The sequence below is a fragment of the Mesoplodon bidens genome, assembly GCF_964165515.1.
Source record: "Mesoplodon bidens genome assembly, chromosome: 6".
Taxonomy (NCBI): domain Eukaryota; kingdom Metazoa; phylum Chordata; class Mammalia; order Artiodactyla; family Ziphiidae; genus Mesoplodon; species Mesoplodon bidens.
This window is the reverse complement of record NC_138162.1, coordinates 51,668,366-51,681,657: the sequence shown is the minus strand read 5'-3', so window position 1 is coordinate 51,681,657 and position 13,292 is coordinate 51,668,366. Positions and strand designations below refer to the sequence as shown.

General features: G+C 40.9%; 2 protein-coding genes across 7 annotated transcripts in view; both read right to left on the bottom strand.

The window, feature by feature from the left end:
- The window catches only part of LOC308618649 (uncharacterized protein), a 42,478-nt gene extending 40,062 nt beyond the window's left edge, over positions 1-2,416 (bottom strand). For all 6 annotated transcript variants that reach the window (XR_014016045.1, XR_014016046.1, XR_014016047.1 and 3 more), the window contains exon 1: positions 166-2,416. Coding sequence is in view for 3 of the 6 variants with exons in the window: in XM_081236796.1 (XP_081092922.1) it covers positions 166-1,323 (1,158 nt within the window). In the remaining 3 variants the exon portion in view is untranslated. The remainder of the gene's footprint in view (positions 1-165) is intronic.
- Positions 2,417-2,517: 101 nt separating this feature from the next.
- On the bottom strand, positions 2,518-9,253 carry EQTN (equatorin; the record flags this gene model as incomplete). Its single annotated transcript, XM_081237902.1, has 3 exons — positions 2,518-6,198; positions 6,755-6,991; positions 9,249-9,253. The coding sequence occupies 3 exons, from the start codon at positions 9,251-9,253 to the stop codon at positions 6,006-6,008; spliced, it is 435 nt and encodes a 144-aa protein (XP_081094028.1). The 3' UTR covers positions 2,518-6,005.
- Positions 9,254-13,292: the final 4,039 nt, after the last annotated feature.

The window sequence follows — 13,292 nt, the reverse complement described above, 5'->3', positions numbered from 1 at the left end:
CAATTACCAAGGTTTTGCCTTATTTTAATACATTATTAATCATAAGTATTAGAAATATATATAATAGATGTTATATATATTCTATAGGGTTTAGAATATAGAGCATATATATTTAAGGGAAACTCCTTTAGATTTAGGAAAAGGATTTTTAAAAAAGTGACCAACCTGCTTAGCAGTCTCTCCCTTATGAGCTTTGCTTCGTGTGAACTTACTGAAAATTCGAAGACATTCCTTCACAGTGTCATCAGAATCAGAAGGAGTGTCATCTTCAGTACATTCCTTATCAAAATCAAATTCAACTAATCTGTTGTCTTCAAAAGTAGTGAAGTCTTGACTGTCGTCTTGTACTCTCAGAACTTTGTCTTTCACATGATCGTCTGAATAACAGAACCGGAGGTGGCTTGGTGAATATTGCCATTCAGTTTCTTCTTTTTGAGTATCATCAATTGTTTTTACACGTCTTCTGCTCTTTGGGTAACTTTCATTATGACTTTCCTTCTGTATTTCTTTGTCACTGAGAGGTGCACAAGTTATACTTTCTCCTGAAATACAGACATGCTTTTCCTCACCATCGAAGCTTTCCATCTTAGAAATGTGGTTTTTAACACCACGTAAGTTTATGTTAGTTTTAGTATCTAGTGAGGTTTTCATGTGTGATTTTGGTGGTTCTAACTTGTTACTGTCATCATCTGTTTGTGTGGTTAGTTGCGTTTCATCTATCTTCTCCTCTTCCATACCACTGATCTGAAGATTTCTCTCCTCCGGGGGCAATACTTGTATCTTTTCATCCATATTCTGATATTTAAAGCCTCTAAATGGCTTAGATTTCTTAGAAGTAGGAATGATTGGAGGTACATCCATAACAAGGTCATCTTCATCAGAATCTTGAAGATTTATTTTAATTCGTATTGGTGAAACATAAGGTCTTTGGCTCTCCAGGGACTTGTGGCAATTTCCACCCACAGATTTCTTCCAGAAGTGCTGCCTGTCAGTCTTACCCTGCTTTGCTTTAGATGCCCCAAGCAGCCCTGCAGAATAATTGAGCAAGGGATCATACTCAAGGTCAGTTGCTGGACATCTGTGGTCCATCACGTACTTTCTAGGCTGACTCTCTTTGCTCTTTGACGGTTCATTCCACTGTTCTTTTGGGAGCAGACTAGTTTCAGGAGAACCTTGTCTCACTTTTGTGTCACTCAAGGAGGCCGCGGGGCTTTGCGATAGCTCTTCAAGCGCTAAAGTAAACCTGGAGACCCTCTTCCCCTTTTCTGCAACCTCAGCCTTGACTGACTCGATTTCTTTGTTGATTCTTTCCAATTCTTCCATAGTTGTGCCTAGTGTTGTTAATGGAAGATGGGTTTATCTTTAAACATCACTTAAGATGAAATGTGGACTCCAGAATATCCTGGACAATGAGTTTCCTATCCCAAGGACATTAACTTTTCCAAACCCAGCCTTAAATGCAGGGAATTGTTGACTAACAGGTCAGTTCCTGGAATGAGAATGTCAACAGCTATCACTGATTAAGTCTTTCAAATGTCTAGCTCATTCCCACGACTGATTAAAGTACATTCGTGTCTTATTACTAGAGTAACTATACATCTGTGGGATAGGCCACGTGTATACATATTGAACTGTGTCAAACATGACATGGTTTGGATATACACTATTCACCTTATTATTTACCAAGCAGTGACAATTTGGTAATAGTTCAAATAGCCAAATGCCTCTTACACAGAACTGTACATAGACTCACACACCAATATATCTCCTCTGTCACAAGAAAGTTTTTTTAAAACATTAGTCTTTTCTTAATTTAGTGGTTCTTAACATTCTAAGGTCCCTGATATTCTACAGAATGCCTCAAACACCAAGTTAAGCAAAACACACCCTTCCACAACCAACCATTAAAAAAACCTTAAAAAAAATCAAAAAAATAAAACTCCAGACCAGTTGGATCCACACTCCTGAGGAAACCCAGGACAGCGACAAGAGATCAGGCTGCTTAGTCATGGCTCTTCACAATACCTGGCAGCTCCTTCCTGACTTTTTACTAAGGAAATCTCCACCTCTTCCTTCTTTCCAAGATATACTTTCCTATGGCAATGATGGGATAATTTACATACTTCTCTCTTCTCCCCAACAAGAAATTTCAGATATGAGATGTCGTCCAAATTATACTCGTTAAAACTCTGAATTTATTGTAGATAACCTACGTGTTTTGATAACACACATGTGCTTCCTCTTTACACAATGAGCTTTCTCCTGGCTCACTCGCTTTTCAATTTATCATTTGTTTTCTATTAAGAAATCAACTCTATTGAAATCCAAAACAACGTGTGTAACAAAGGTGTAGGACATTTTGATGGAGAAGGAAAAAGGTGAAGAGCAGGCACAAGAATGAGAACTATCCTATGTTCCAAACATAAACAAATGGATCTAATTTCTTTTAAAATAAACTTGGAAAGGGGAGTAAACTCTGGGTAACCAGCTAGAACTGCATTTTGGCATAAGCCGGGTTTTATCTGGTTGCCATGATTCAGGAAAGGCTATTTAAGCAGTGCGTTGGGGTGCTACTGAAAAAACAAAACAAACAAACAAAAAACTGTACTTTACCTCCATGTCCGAAGTTTAAAATTTCTTTGCTGCATCAGAAGCTGGATTTGGAGGGCAAATTTTGAAGTCTGAGGCACACTTATAACCTTCGCTCAGGCTACAGGTGATTGGAAACAGCTCCTCCTGACTTGTAAATCCTCTTCGCCACAACCGGGGTCCCACCCCACCCATCACCTTTCCCCAGAGCACAGGAAGCTCCTTAGAGTAATACCATACTGGGATGGGTGACAGGAAGCGATGATAAAACCACACAAGACCACGCACGTGCATCTTACTGTGCATGCCTTTCTAGGATCCCGCGTTCCCAAGAGCTGGCATCACCTGTCCGCACACGCCGGCCCACAGCACACTCCTCGCCCTGCCTCCCTGGCCACGTGACTTTGGCCCCGCCCCACTCTCCCCCTCCGGAGCCTTGGGGGCGGGGTGGCCACCCACGTAGAGCCGGCCTGGAAGCTGAGCTCTCTCAGCTCTCTCAGCTTCTCAGTACTGGGGCGGAGATTCTCTGCGGATGACCAGCCTAAGCCAACCATCTTCCCGAATGTCTCTTGGACGCCCCCGCTCCACGGTTTCAGAAACTGTGTGACCACCCAAAAGGCTCTCGAAGAACGTCCTCAAACAGGATCTTGCATAGCACCCTCACTGCTCAGTATATGTCGAACACACTTGACGTGGGAGGGGTGAAGTAAGAGGGAGTAAGGACTAGCCCTTAAGGCTCCTGAACCTGGCTGTGCGATGCTGGGAAGATTTACTCTTGCAAACTCTTAACAACTTGGTTCCTCGTTCGAAGGCAAGTGCTTGTTTTCCTCTTGCCCATAATAGCCACTCTATAGGAATTGCCCTTAAGTAGGTAGGTGGGAGTAAACAGCCCTTTTTGAGGGCTGGGGAAGAGACAGATTATGGGCATCAGAGAAGGGAAATGCAAGGGTGTTTCGGAATGGGGGGAAACAAGTTAAAAAGGAACTGGTTTTATTTTGTCCTTTAAGAGGAAACAAACACATCAGAGGTCCAGACAACCTGTTTAGGAAATCCAGGTTTAGTCATGGCATGGAGGGTCAGCAGGGGACAAATGAAAAGACACTCCCCCTCCCAATACACACACACACCAGCCTGGGATGTAGGACCCTCTCCTCACTTCTAGACTACCTGACATTCTTCATGCCCCGCCCCCAATACCATGACTGCACTTTACAATGTTACCTACAATGGTATCTGCAAGTTATGCTGAGGATGAGAAACCAATTAAATATATATATATATATATATAGTTAACATCTCTTTTGGCCCTTTTAGGCATAGTAAAGCCATATTGAGTAACTTTCTCAAGGTACAGTACATTAGTCCTGGAGACAAAAGCAACCCTTACACCTCTTTCCAATCAAGAAAATTCGTGGTCCCTTCCAAGGGTGGGTGGAGTAAAAAGGTGGGAACGGTTGGTAGCCAACACCTCCCCAAGCCCACCTGACATTCTTCCCACAAGCCTTTTCTCACCCATGGATTCAACATGGCTCCGCTGCACTCCGAGCACCTCCAAGCTGCTGCAACGAGCTGCCTAACTCAGTTCCCACCGCGTTTCCCGGTGCCTGAACTGGCAGCACAAACGCTGGCACCGGCCCCGGGGGCTGTCAAAAGGGCATGGAAAATGGCAGAAGTAACCCACGGAGGGCAGCATGGGCTACTGCTCAAGGCCACCTCCTCTGGCTTCGAAAATTGTGTGCACTGATGGGAAAAGCAGGCAGAGCTTAACACACACCCTACTACCTCTTCTCCAGCCAGGGTACCGCCTTATATAGTCCGTTGCTACTCGAAGGCGGGGCTTCGTAGCTTTCCCAGCCAATGGAGAGCTTGGGGCTGGCGTCAGGGGAGAATATAACGAGGGAGGGAATGACCCAGAGAATGCATGGTAGGGCTGCGTCAGGTGAGTGTAGTGTGTGTCTGTCCTCCATGGGGAAGAAGGTTCATAAAGACCTAACCTACAGGTAAGGAAAACAATTTCCCCAGAGATGAAAGGACCCTTGGATTAAGGAATCTCCTGCCTTGTGGATGCCTACCTTGCTCCTAAACAACATCCTTTGACTTATAGTAAGTTTGGCTATTAACCTTCATGGATCATGGAGAGAACCTCAGCTGTGAAGCACATCTAAACTTTGCTTCTCTCTAGCAGGTGATCTTAGGCAAGGTATCTGACTTACCCGAGTTCTCCTTTCTTGATCTGTAAAATAAACTTGCCTTTCATAGGGTAGTAGAATTCAGTGTGCTGTAATGTACCAAAGTGCCTAGCATAAAGTAGGTGAGAATTGAGGAGGACAAGTTCTTCCCCTTCCCATCATCAACACATATCCACAAAGGACCTGGTACATGTCCCTAAAATCCTTCCAGTTGAAACTGATTCCTAAAAGGGAAACAGTTCCCTATTCCATTGTTCTTCTTTGTAAACTGAAATACTCCTAGGATAGATAGGTTCATAAGTCACTGATAACTTCAATTAGTCTTTGAGATGTTTGCTTTTCTTCCAGTAGCACATACAGAGCCTGGGTGCTGGGGGGAAGAGAGAAGGAAGGGTCCTCCAGCTCTAAAAGATTCAGGGTCCATGGATCCCCCTCTAGGAAATTACATGCTGGGATCCCTCCTTCCTTTCTTTTCTTCTGAAAAACAATGTTATCTCAAATGGTTATGGATACTTTAGAAGGTCCTAAATCTTACTGTCCTATGAGAGGACCCTGATGACTTGGAAACAATTGAAGAATGCTAAGAGTCTCTAGTGCTAGTTTTGTCTCTTGATACGGCACACCTGTTTTGCCAGTAAAACATGAACAGGTGTGTTTTTCTTGCTTTGGTGGTGGGGAGGGGCGTAGTTAGTAGTGATTACCCTGAAAGTCCTCAAAATGCCCCCAAGTAAGGTAAAAAACTAAATGTTCTCATTTTAAAAAGAACCAGCCTAGAATGAATACTTTCCTTAAGTCACTTTCCAGGATTATTTTTACTTGATGAAGTTTTCCACACCTTAAGTTATTTCCTTCTATTTTTTTCCATTGAATGGTTTTTATAGCTGAGAGATTTTTTAATCGAATATGCCCTCCTTTTTTTTTTTTTTTTTGCGTTACGCGGGCCTCACTTTTGTGGCCTCTCCCGTTGCGGAGCTCCGGAAGCGCAGGCTCAGCGGCCATGGCTCACGGGCCCAGCCGCTCTGCGGCATGTGGGATCTTCCTGGACCGGGGCACGAACCCGTGTCCCCTGCATCGGCAGGCGGACTCTCAACCACTACGCCACCAGGGAAGCCCTGCCCTCCTTTTAAAACACCAGAAAATTTAAAGGTCTCAACAGAGTTTCCAAATCATAACATGAGTGGCACCAACATATTTTTTATGACAAAAAAAATTAAAGTTGTCTATTCATCAGTGGGTTTGTCTTTGTTCCTCACTCTGAATTAAGTCTGACTCATCATTCATGCCTGTCTCATCTGAGCCTGTGGAAACCACGTCCGTTGTCCTAGATTTTGACCTTGTGTCTGATTTCCTTAATTCTGAAGAAGTGGTGCCCCAAAATGTGCTGCTGTCAGTACTCTTAGAAAAAGATGTGTTGATACGCCTTCTCATGGATCAGTTATAAAGAGGTTCCTGCTCTGGGTCGACAGAGTCTTCACCAGACTGAAGAGCTTTTTTACATCTGAAAAAAAAAACATACATCAAAAATTGTTTTTAATTGTGTACGTTTGCAGCTTGGCTTAGAAAAGCATCTTAAAGTGATATATGAATTCTGTCCAATATATTAGCTATTTATTATAACACTATATAAAAATGAATGAAAAATGTTAGACCCTACACAGATGTGCTGTTTAGAACAGAGGTCATAGCCCTTTTGTTTCAAGGCTATTAAAAAAGAATGCATTTCTAGATTCTCTATACCCTTTCCAATTGACTAGGGTTGTTACTATCTCTAGATGACTATTTAAGATATTGGGAAAAAGTCCAAGTGGGATATTCCCTGAGAGACAGCCCCATGCTCCTTTCCAAATAGGGGAAATGGAGCCAAAATGAATACCTTATAAACTTGGGAGTCACGTTTGCCTAGCACTCGACTAAAGAGAGCAGAGTGGGTGTTTCCTCTCACGTGTTTTAAAGACTCCAGAGGTCTGTAGACTTACTTCTTTATCTTCACTTTGTACAGCACGGTACAACTGACTGCCAAGAGGATGGCAAAAAGGAAGAGGCTCGTCAACGAGATGCCCAGAATTAACCTTAATTTGGCTTTCTTAACTTCTGCCAGGTTGTCTTTATCTGTAGCATTCACATCAGAGTCTGAGAGAAAAGAAAGAAAATGCAATGGGAAAGAGTGACTCTGCTCAGCATGTTTTCCTGGAGGAATAAGGATCGCAAAGCAACTGAAGAGAAGCCTTCACCACCCGCAGTCTTCACAGAGTTCTCCCCACTACCCTCATGCAATGCAAAGGAGAAGGCTATAGGCCACTCCCTACAGCCAAGTACTCTTAACTTTTTTACCTTTCCCCTTCACAGCAATCATGGGGGAGCTGTCCTTTGCTCCATTTTCCAGGATCACAGAAGTTTATGGATTTGCCCTTGGTACATAGCTAATAAGTGGCAAAATTTGGTATCAAACCCAGGTTACCAGATGTTAAAATATGTATCAGACTTCCTCCCTGAATAATAATAATAATAATAACAATTCAAGACTGAAGAGATTACTATTAAAAATGTGATGGGGCCTCCCTGGTGGCGCAGTGGTTGAGAGTCCGCCTGCCGATGCAGGGTATACGGGTTCGTGCCCCGGTCCGGGAGGATCCCATATGCCGCGGAGCGGCTGGGCCCGTGAGCCATGGCCGCTGAGCCTGCGCATCCGGAGCCTGTGCTCCGCAACGGGAGAGGCCACAACAGTGAGAGGCCCGCGTACCGCAAAAAAAAAAAAAAAAAAGTGATGAAATTACACACAAGGGATTAGTCCTTCAAGAGAGAAAGATGCAATTCTACTGTTGGGACATGCATTGACTTTCTTTTAAGCTAAAAGGATGATGTATTACAATGCTTTCTCCACAAGGCTTAAGAACTGAATTTGCGGGCTTCCCTGGTGGTATAGTGGTTAAGAATCTGCCTGCCAATGCAAGGGACATGGGTTCAAGCCCTGGTCCTGGAAGATCCCACATGTCATGGAGCAACTAAGCCCATGCACCACAACTACTGAGCCTGAGCTCTGGAGTCCGCAAGCCACAACTACTGAGCCTGCATGCCACAGCTACTGAAGCCCACGCGCCTAGAGCCTGTGCTCCACAACAGAAGCCACTGCAATGAGAAGCCCGTGCACAACAATGAAGAGCAGCCCCCACTCACCGCAACTAGAGAAAGCCCGCATGCAGCAACGAAGACCCAACACAGCCAAAAATAAATAAAATAAATAAATTTATTTTTTAAAAAAGAACTGAATTTGACATTTTATTACTGTGATCAAATCTAGTGTACTTGATGTTAAAGAAATGGAAATTTAGTTAACTTTCTAAAATACATTATATAATAAAAATCATGTCTGGATCCAGAAACGTCAAAAGTCTTTTTCCTAAAGTAATGAAAATATATCTTTACTGCCAAATTTTATATCTTCCTGAATATATGTCTGACTTAATAGGCATTTAATGGTGACTTTAAATAAGCATGTTGCTATTTCTCCCCTTTCCCCCAACCTCCTCCCACCTAAAAGTTCCAAGGGTTTTCATGATTTTCTAGGTAATGATATTTTGGTAATAAGCAATGACAAGCTCCCATATATAACTCTCTGATATTTAAAAAACTTGTAATTGTCAAAGTGCAATCCTAGGCCCAGGGGAGTGAAATGTGCACAGTTGTCAATGACTGATATCTTGACTTTGAGGGAGATTATTTTGGGAATAAACAAATTATGTTAAAATGGACTGTGCTCCTGAATTGCTTTGCTACTCCTTAAAAGGGTGTTTGTAAATAGGTGTGCTTATAGTACATTTTGTTTATCAAGGTGGTGGTCAAAACTAGAGAAGGGTTTGAAATTCCTAACCACTGGAAATTATAGAAAAGCTAATTACAAGTTTGGACAGCTTTTTTTTCCTCTAAGCCTCAGTTTCCTCATCTGTAAAATGGAGATAATACCAACTTTCATGGAGTTGCTGTGAGGGCTGACATAATAATGTATGTATAGTGTAGTATGTGCTCAATATGTAATAGAAAATCAGTGATGCTCATTTTAATTACTTGAAAACACAAAATATTTCTAAAGTATTTGTCATTACTGTATATCACTTTTCTAAACAAAGAAGACTGACTCTGTTTTCTTGATGCACTGAAAGGCAAGTGGCTGTACTGGTCAAATAATCCAGTACAGAATTGAGGTGACAGGACTTAGATGTATTATCAGATGTTATTTCTTTTTCAATGCCCTTTTGAAAGACAGAGGATTGGGGAAAATTAATATATTGCCTCATTATGAAATCTTCCATCAAGTCAGGAGTTCTTTCACTCATATAAATAAAATTAATCCATGAATGAAAACTACATTCAGGAGCAGGAATTCTTTCATTCCTTGCTGGTGGGAATACAAAATGGTACAGCCACTTTGGAAGACAGTTTGGTAGTTTCTTACAAATCTAAACATAGTCTTACCACATGATTCAGCAATCACGATCCTTGATATTTACCCGAATGAGTTGAAAACTTATGACTACACAAAAACCTACACGTGCATGTCTCTAGCAGCTTTATTCATTATTGCCAAAATTTGGAAAGAGTCAAGACGTCCTTCAACAGGTGAATGGATAAAAAAACTGGTACATCCATACAATGGAATATTATTCCGTGATGAACAGAAGTGAACCATCAAGGCACAAAAAGACATGGAGGGGGCTTCCCTGGTGGCGCAGTGGTTGAGAGTCTGCCTGCCGATGCAGGGGACACGGGTTCGTGCCCGGTCCGGGAAGATCCCACATGCCGCGGAGTGGCTGGGCCCGTGAGCCATGGCCACTGAGCCTGCGCGTCCGGAGCCTGTGCTCTGCAACGGGAGAGGCCACAGCGGTGAGAGGCCCTTGTACCGCAAAAAAAAAAAAAAAAAAAAAAAAAAAGACATGGAGGAAACCTAAATGCATATTACTAAGCAAAAGAAGCCAATCTGAAAAGGATACATACTGTATGTTTCCAATGATTTGACCTTCTGGAAAAGGCAAAACTATAGAGACAGTGAAAAGATCAGTAGTTGCCAAGGGTTGGGCAAGGAAGGGATGGCTAAGTAGATCGTAGGGGATTTTTAGGTCAATGAAGCTACTCGGTATGATTGTAATGGTGGACACAAGACATTATGCATTTGTCAAAATCCCGTAGAATTGTACAACACAAAGGGTGGACCCTAATGTAAACTACGAACTTTAGTTAATAGCAATGTATCAATATTAGCTCATAAATTGTTAAAAAAATGCACCACACGAATGAAAGATATTAATAACAGGGGAAACTGAGCAGGGGGAATATATGAGAACTCTGTACTTTCTACTCAATTTTTCTATAAGCTTAAAACCGCTCTAAAAATGTCTGTCAATTTAAGACAACTGCATCCTAAATATTGTTCACTTGCCTACTCCTTCATTTGGTTTACTGTTTCAGGAATATAAGTTACAAAACAGGGAGATGGAAATAGTCATCTGTAATGTGGTCATTGAAGAACACTGTTTAGGAAACATAACTTTCTTACAACTGTAAATGTCCTCTCTGGCATGATGTCAGCCACCATGCTACCTTCTTACATATTCTATACCTTACTGAGGAAAACAGTATCACCATGTAGACACTACAATGTGTGAAAGTATTTATGTATCCCTTTAATTGAAGTATTTTGTTCTTACTTGGAATTGGCTGAAAAGCTTCATCTCGTTGGTTGTCCTCATTGGTGTCTGCCTGTATAGCTGTTTAAACAATAAATTGGTGTTATGGTAAACAAAATTCACTTACTTTTGTGTGTGTATACAGCTTATTCTCATTGTTCATGGTAGTCATGGCAGTTAAGCTATATGAGCACTGAATCAATGAATACTGAACCATCATTGTTCCTAAGGGAAATACAGGCTTAGGTTCCTATGAGCCTCTGGTCACTACATTTTCATCAACCAATGAATATCTAACCTTGTTTTATGTGTGTGTTTCTGTTTAGAGACACTTTATTTAGTATATACTGCTGATTCATCAACACTGAGCTCACAGTCAACAGCATTATAACTCACACCTACATGAAGCTTATATAATACACACATTTTTCTCCTGAGGTACACCACAGCCTTCTTGTGTTTAGGAACATTAAACAGCATTGTACTACTATACTTGGGGGGCATTTAAAATAGCAAAATCGCCAACAGAAATTGCTACTCTGTGTGTGTCTACAAGGGACTGTGAACGTTCTGCAAGTAGAGGGTTCCAGATAAATTTTAGATACAGGTAAATTCACAAATACAGAATCTGCAAGTTAGGATCCATTGAATATGGTATGTATTTCACATTTATAACACATGCTTGTATGTGTGTGATACATGAATTATATTTATACATGTCTGCATACACAGATGATATGCATGTTACATTTATACATGCATACATACAAATGCTATGCATGTTACATTTATACATGCATGACTGTACATTTATGATTATATATTACTTTTATGCATGCATATATTTTGATATATAATTTGCATTCATTCATGCCTCTCCATGTGCATACTGCTCCAAATACAAAGAGGGATTATATTGAGCAAGAGCCTTATTTAACATTTTTAATCATAAATTAAATGACTAGATTGCAACACTTGTAGGAAAATAAGAGTTTTGGGGAGAGAATCAGAAAATGTGTGACACTGATCAGCTTTCTGGGTTTGTTTTACATTTGCTATTACATGTGATGATGGCAGCAAAATGTTGACTTATTAATTCTCAGTATTAGAACAATTTACACTGATCTTGGCTTTCTTACAGAAGACTTTAGAAAACCAAAACATTTTCCCAGCTACCCAACTACTATAAGCGTACCTTCAGCTAACATTTTCCAAAATGCAGTCTCATGTGGACTCTGGATTGGTTCTGTTTAAAAAACAAAAGAGAATATGATAACAAAATAAGGTAATTTGGCTTCAGTAAAATTTTTTTTTTTTTGTGCGGTATGCGGGCCTCTCACTGTTGTGGCCTCTCCCGTTGCAGAGCATAGGCTCTGGATGCGCAGGCTCAGCAGCCATGGCTCACGGGCCCAGGCGCTCCGTGGCATGTGAGATCCTCCTGGACTGGGGAACGAACCCGCGTCACCTGCATTGGCAGGCGGACTCTCAACCACTGCGCCACCAGGGAAGCCCTGGCTTCAGGAAATTTTTGATAGAACATTCATTCATTTGTTACTTTAGTCCTCTAAAAGTTAGACCTTGAGTTCCTATCATGTGCCAGACCCTGTGGTTGGCATTAAAGTTACAGAAATGAACAAGGTCTTATGCTCAAGGAACACGCTCTCAATTTGGGAGACAGACAAGAATCACTGTTAATTATGTTGCAGGGTAATGAGGGCTTTCATAGCGATGCACAGGTGGTATGCACAGAGGGATCTAATTCAACTTCCAAAGGCCAGAAACACTTTGAGAGGGAGCTGATGCTCCCATATAGGCTCAGAGGACTAGAAATTGTTTGCCAGACAAACTATGTAAGAGAGAGGTCATTCCACGGTGAGCAAACTCAGGTGTCACAAGCAGGTTCGGTAAGTTCTGAGAGCTTCAGGTAGTCTGGAGTGGAGAATGCGGGTGAAGAATGTGACCAGAGATGAGACTGGCAAGTTCTTCAATGGTCAGATCATTTCAGACTTGAATGCCTGGTTAAGAACTTAGACTATGACCCCAAACCTAGCAGAAAATTACTGAAGGTATTTAAGAAGGGGCCAACAAGGATGATCAGATTTCTATATTTAAATATACCAAGAAAGTGTATAATATTAGAGTAATCATATGAGAAACGTACTTGGATTGCATGAACTGGAGAACATAGGGTTTCATGTAATGACAGTCCACTGTCTTCAATTAGACCACTCCTCTTTCAAGACCTTCGAGGAGAGCCATCCTGGGTTGTTATGTTTTCACAAGTATTTTATAAGGAACAATACTCTTGTCAGAAAAAGTAAAAGGATAATTTTGATTTTGTAAACTCTCACTCTGAACTTTCCCTCACTGATAATCTTAGGAAACACCAACAATTGACTCTAAGCAGAGGCAAGTTTATTTCTCAAGCATGTGATTGTTATATCATTATTTTAAAATTATATTAAAATGTATTAAATATATTTATACACACTTGATATTTTAGATAAATATATATTTAATATAAATATAAATGTAATACATTTTACTAAAATAAAGTTGTATTTTAAAAAGAGCTCACTTCCTATCACTTGTCAAGTAAATCTGAAAATTGAGTCTTAGATTTTTTTTTTTTACCATTTAAAAGATTTTAGAGTGGCTTTAAATTGTAGTAGTACAAATTCTTTAAGCATCTTATTGCTTTACGAAATACTCAGATTAATGAAAGTAAAATTTTTAAGTCATATAATGATATGCTCCAGGTCTGACTACAGTGTTGTAACTTTAATACTGTGAATAGTTTTTTCAATAGGTTCTTTACCTTCTTCTTCATTGCTGA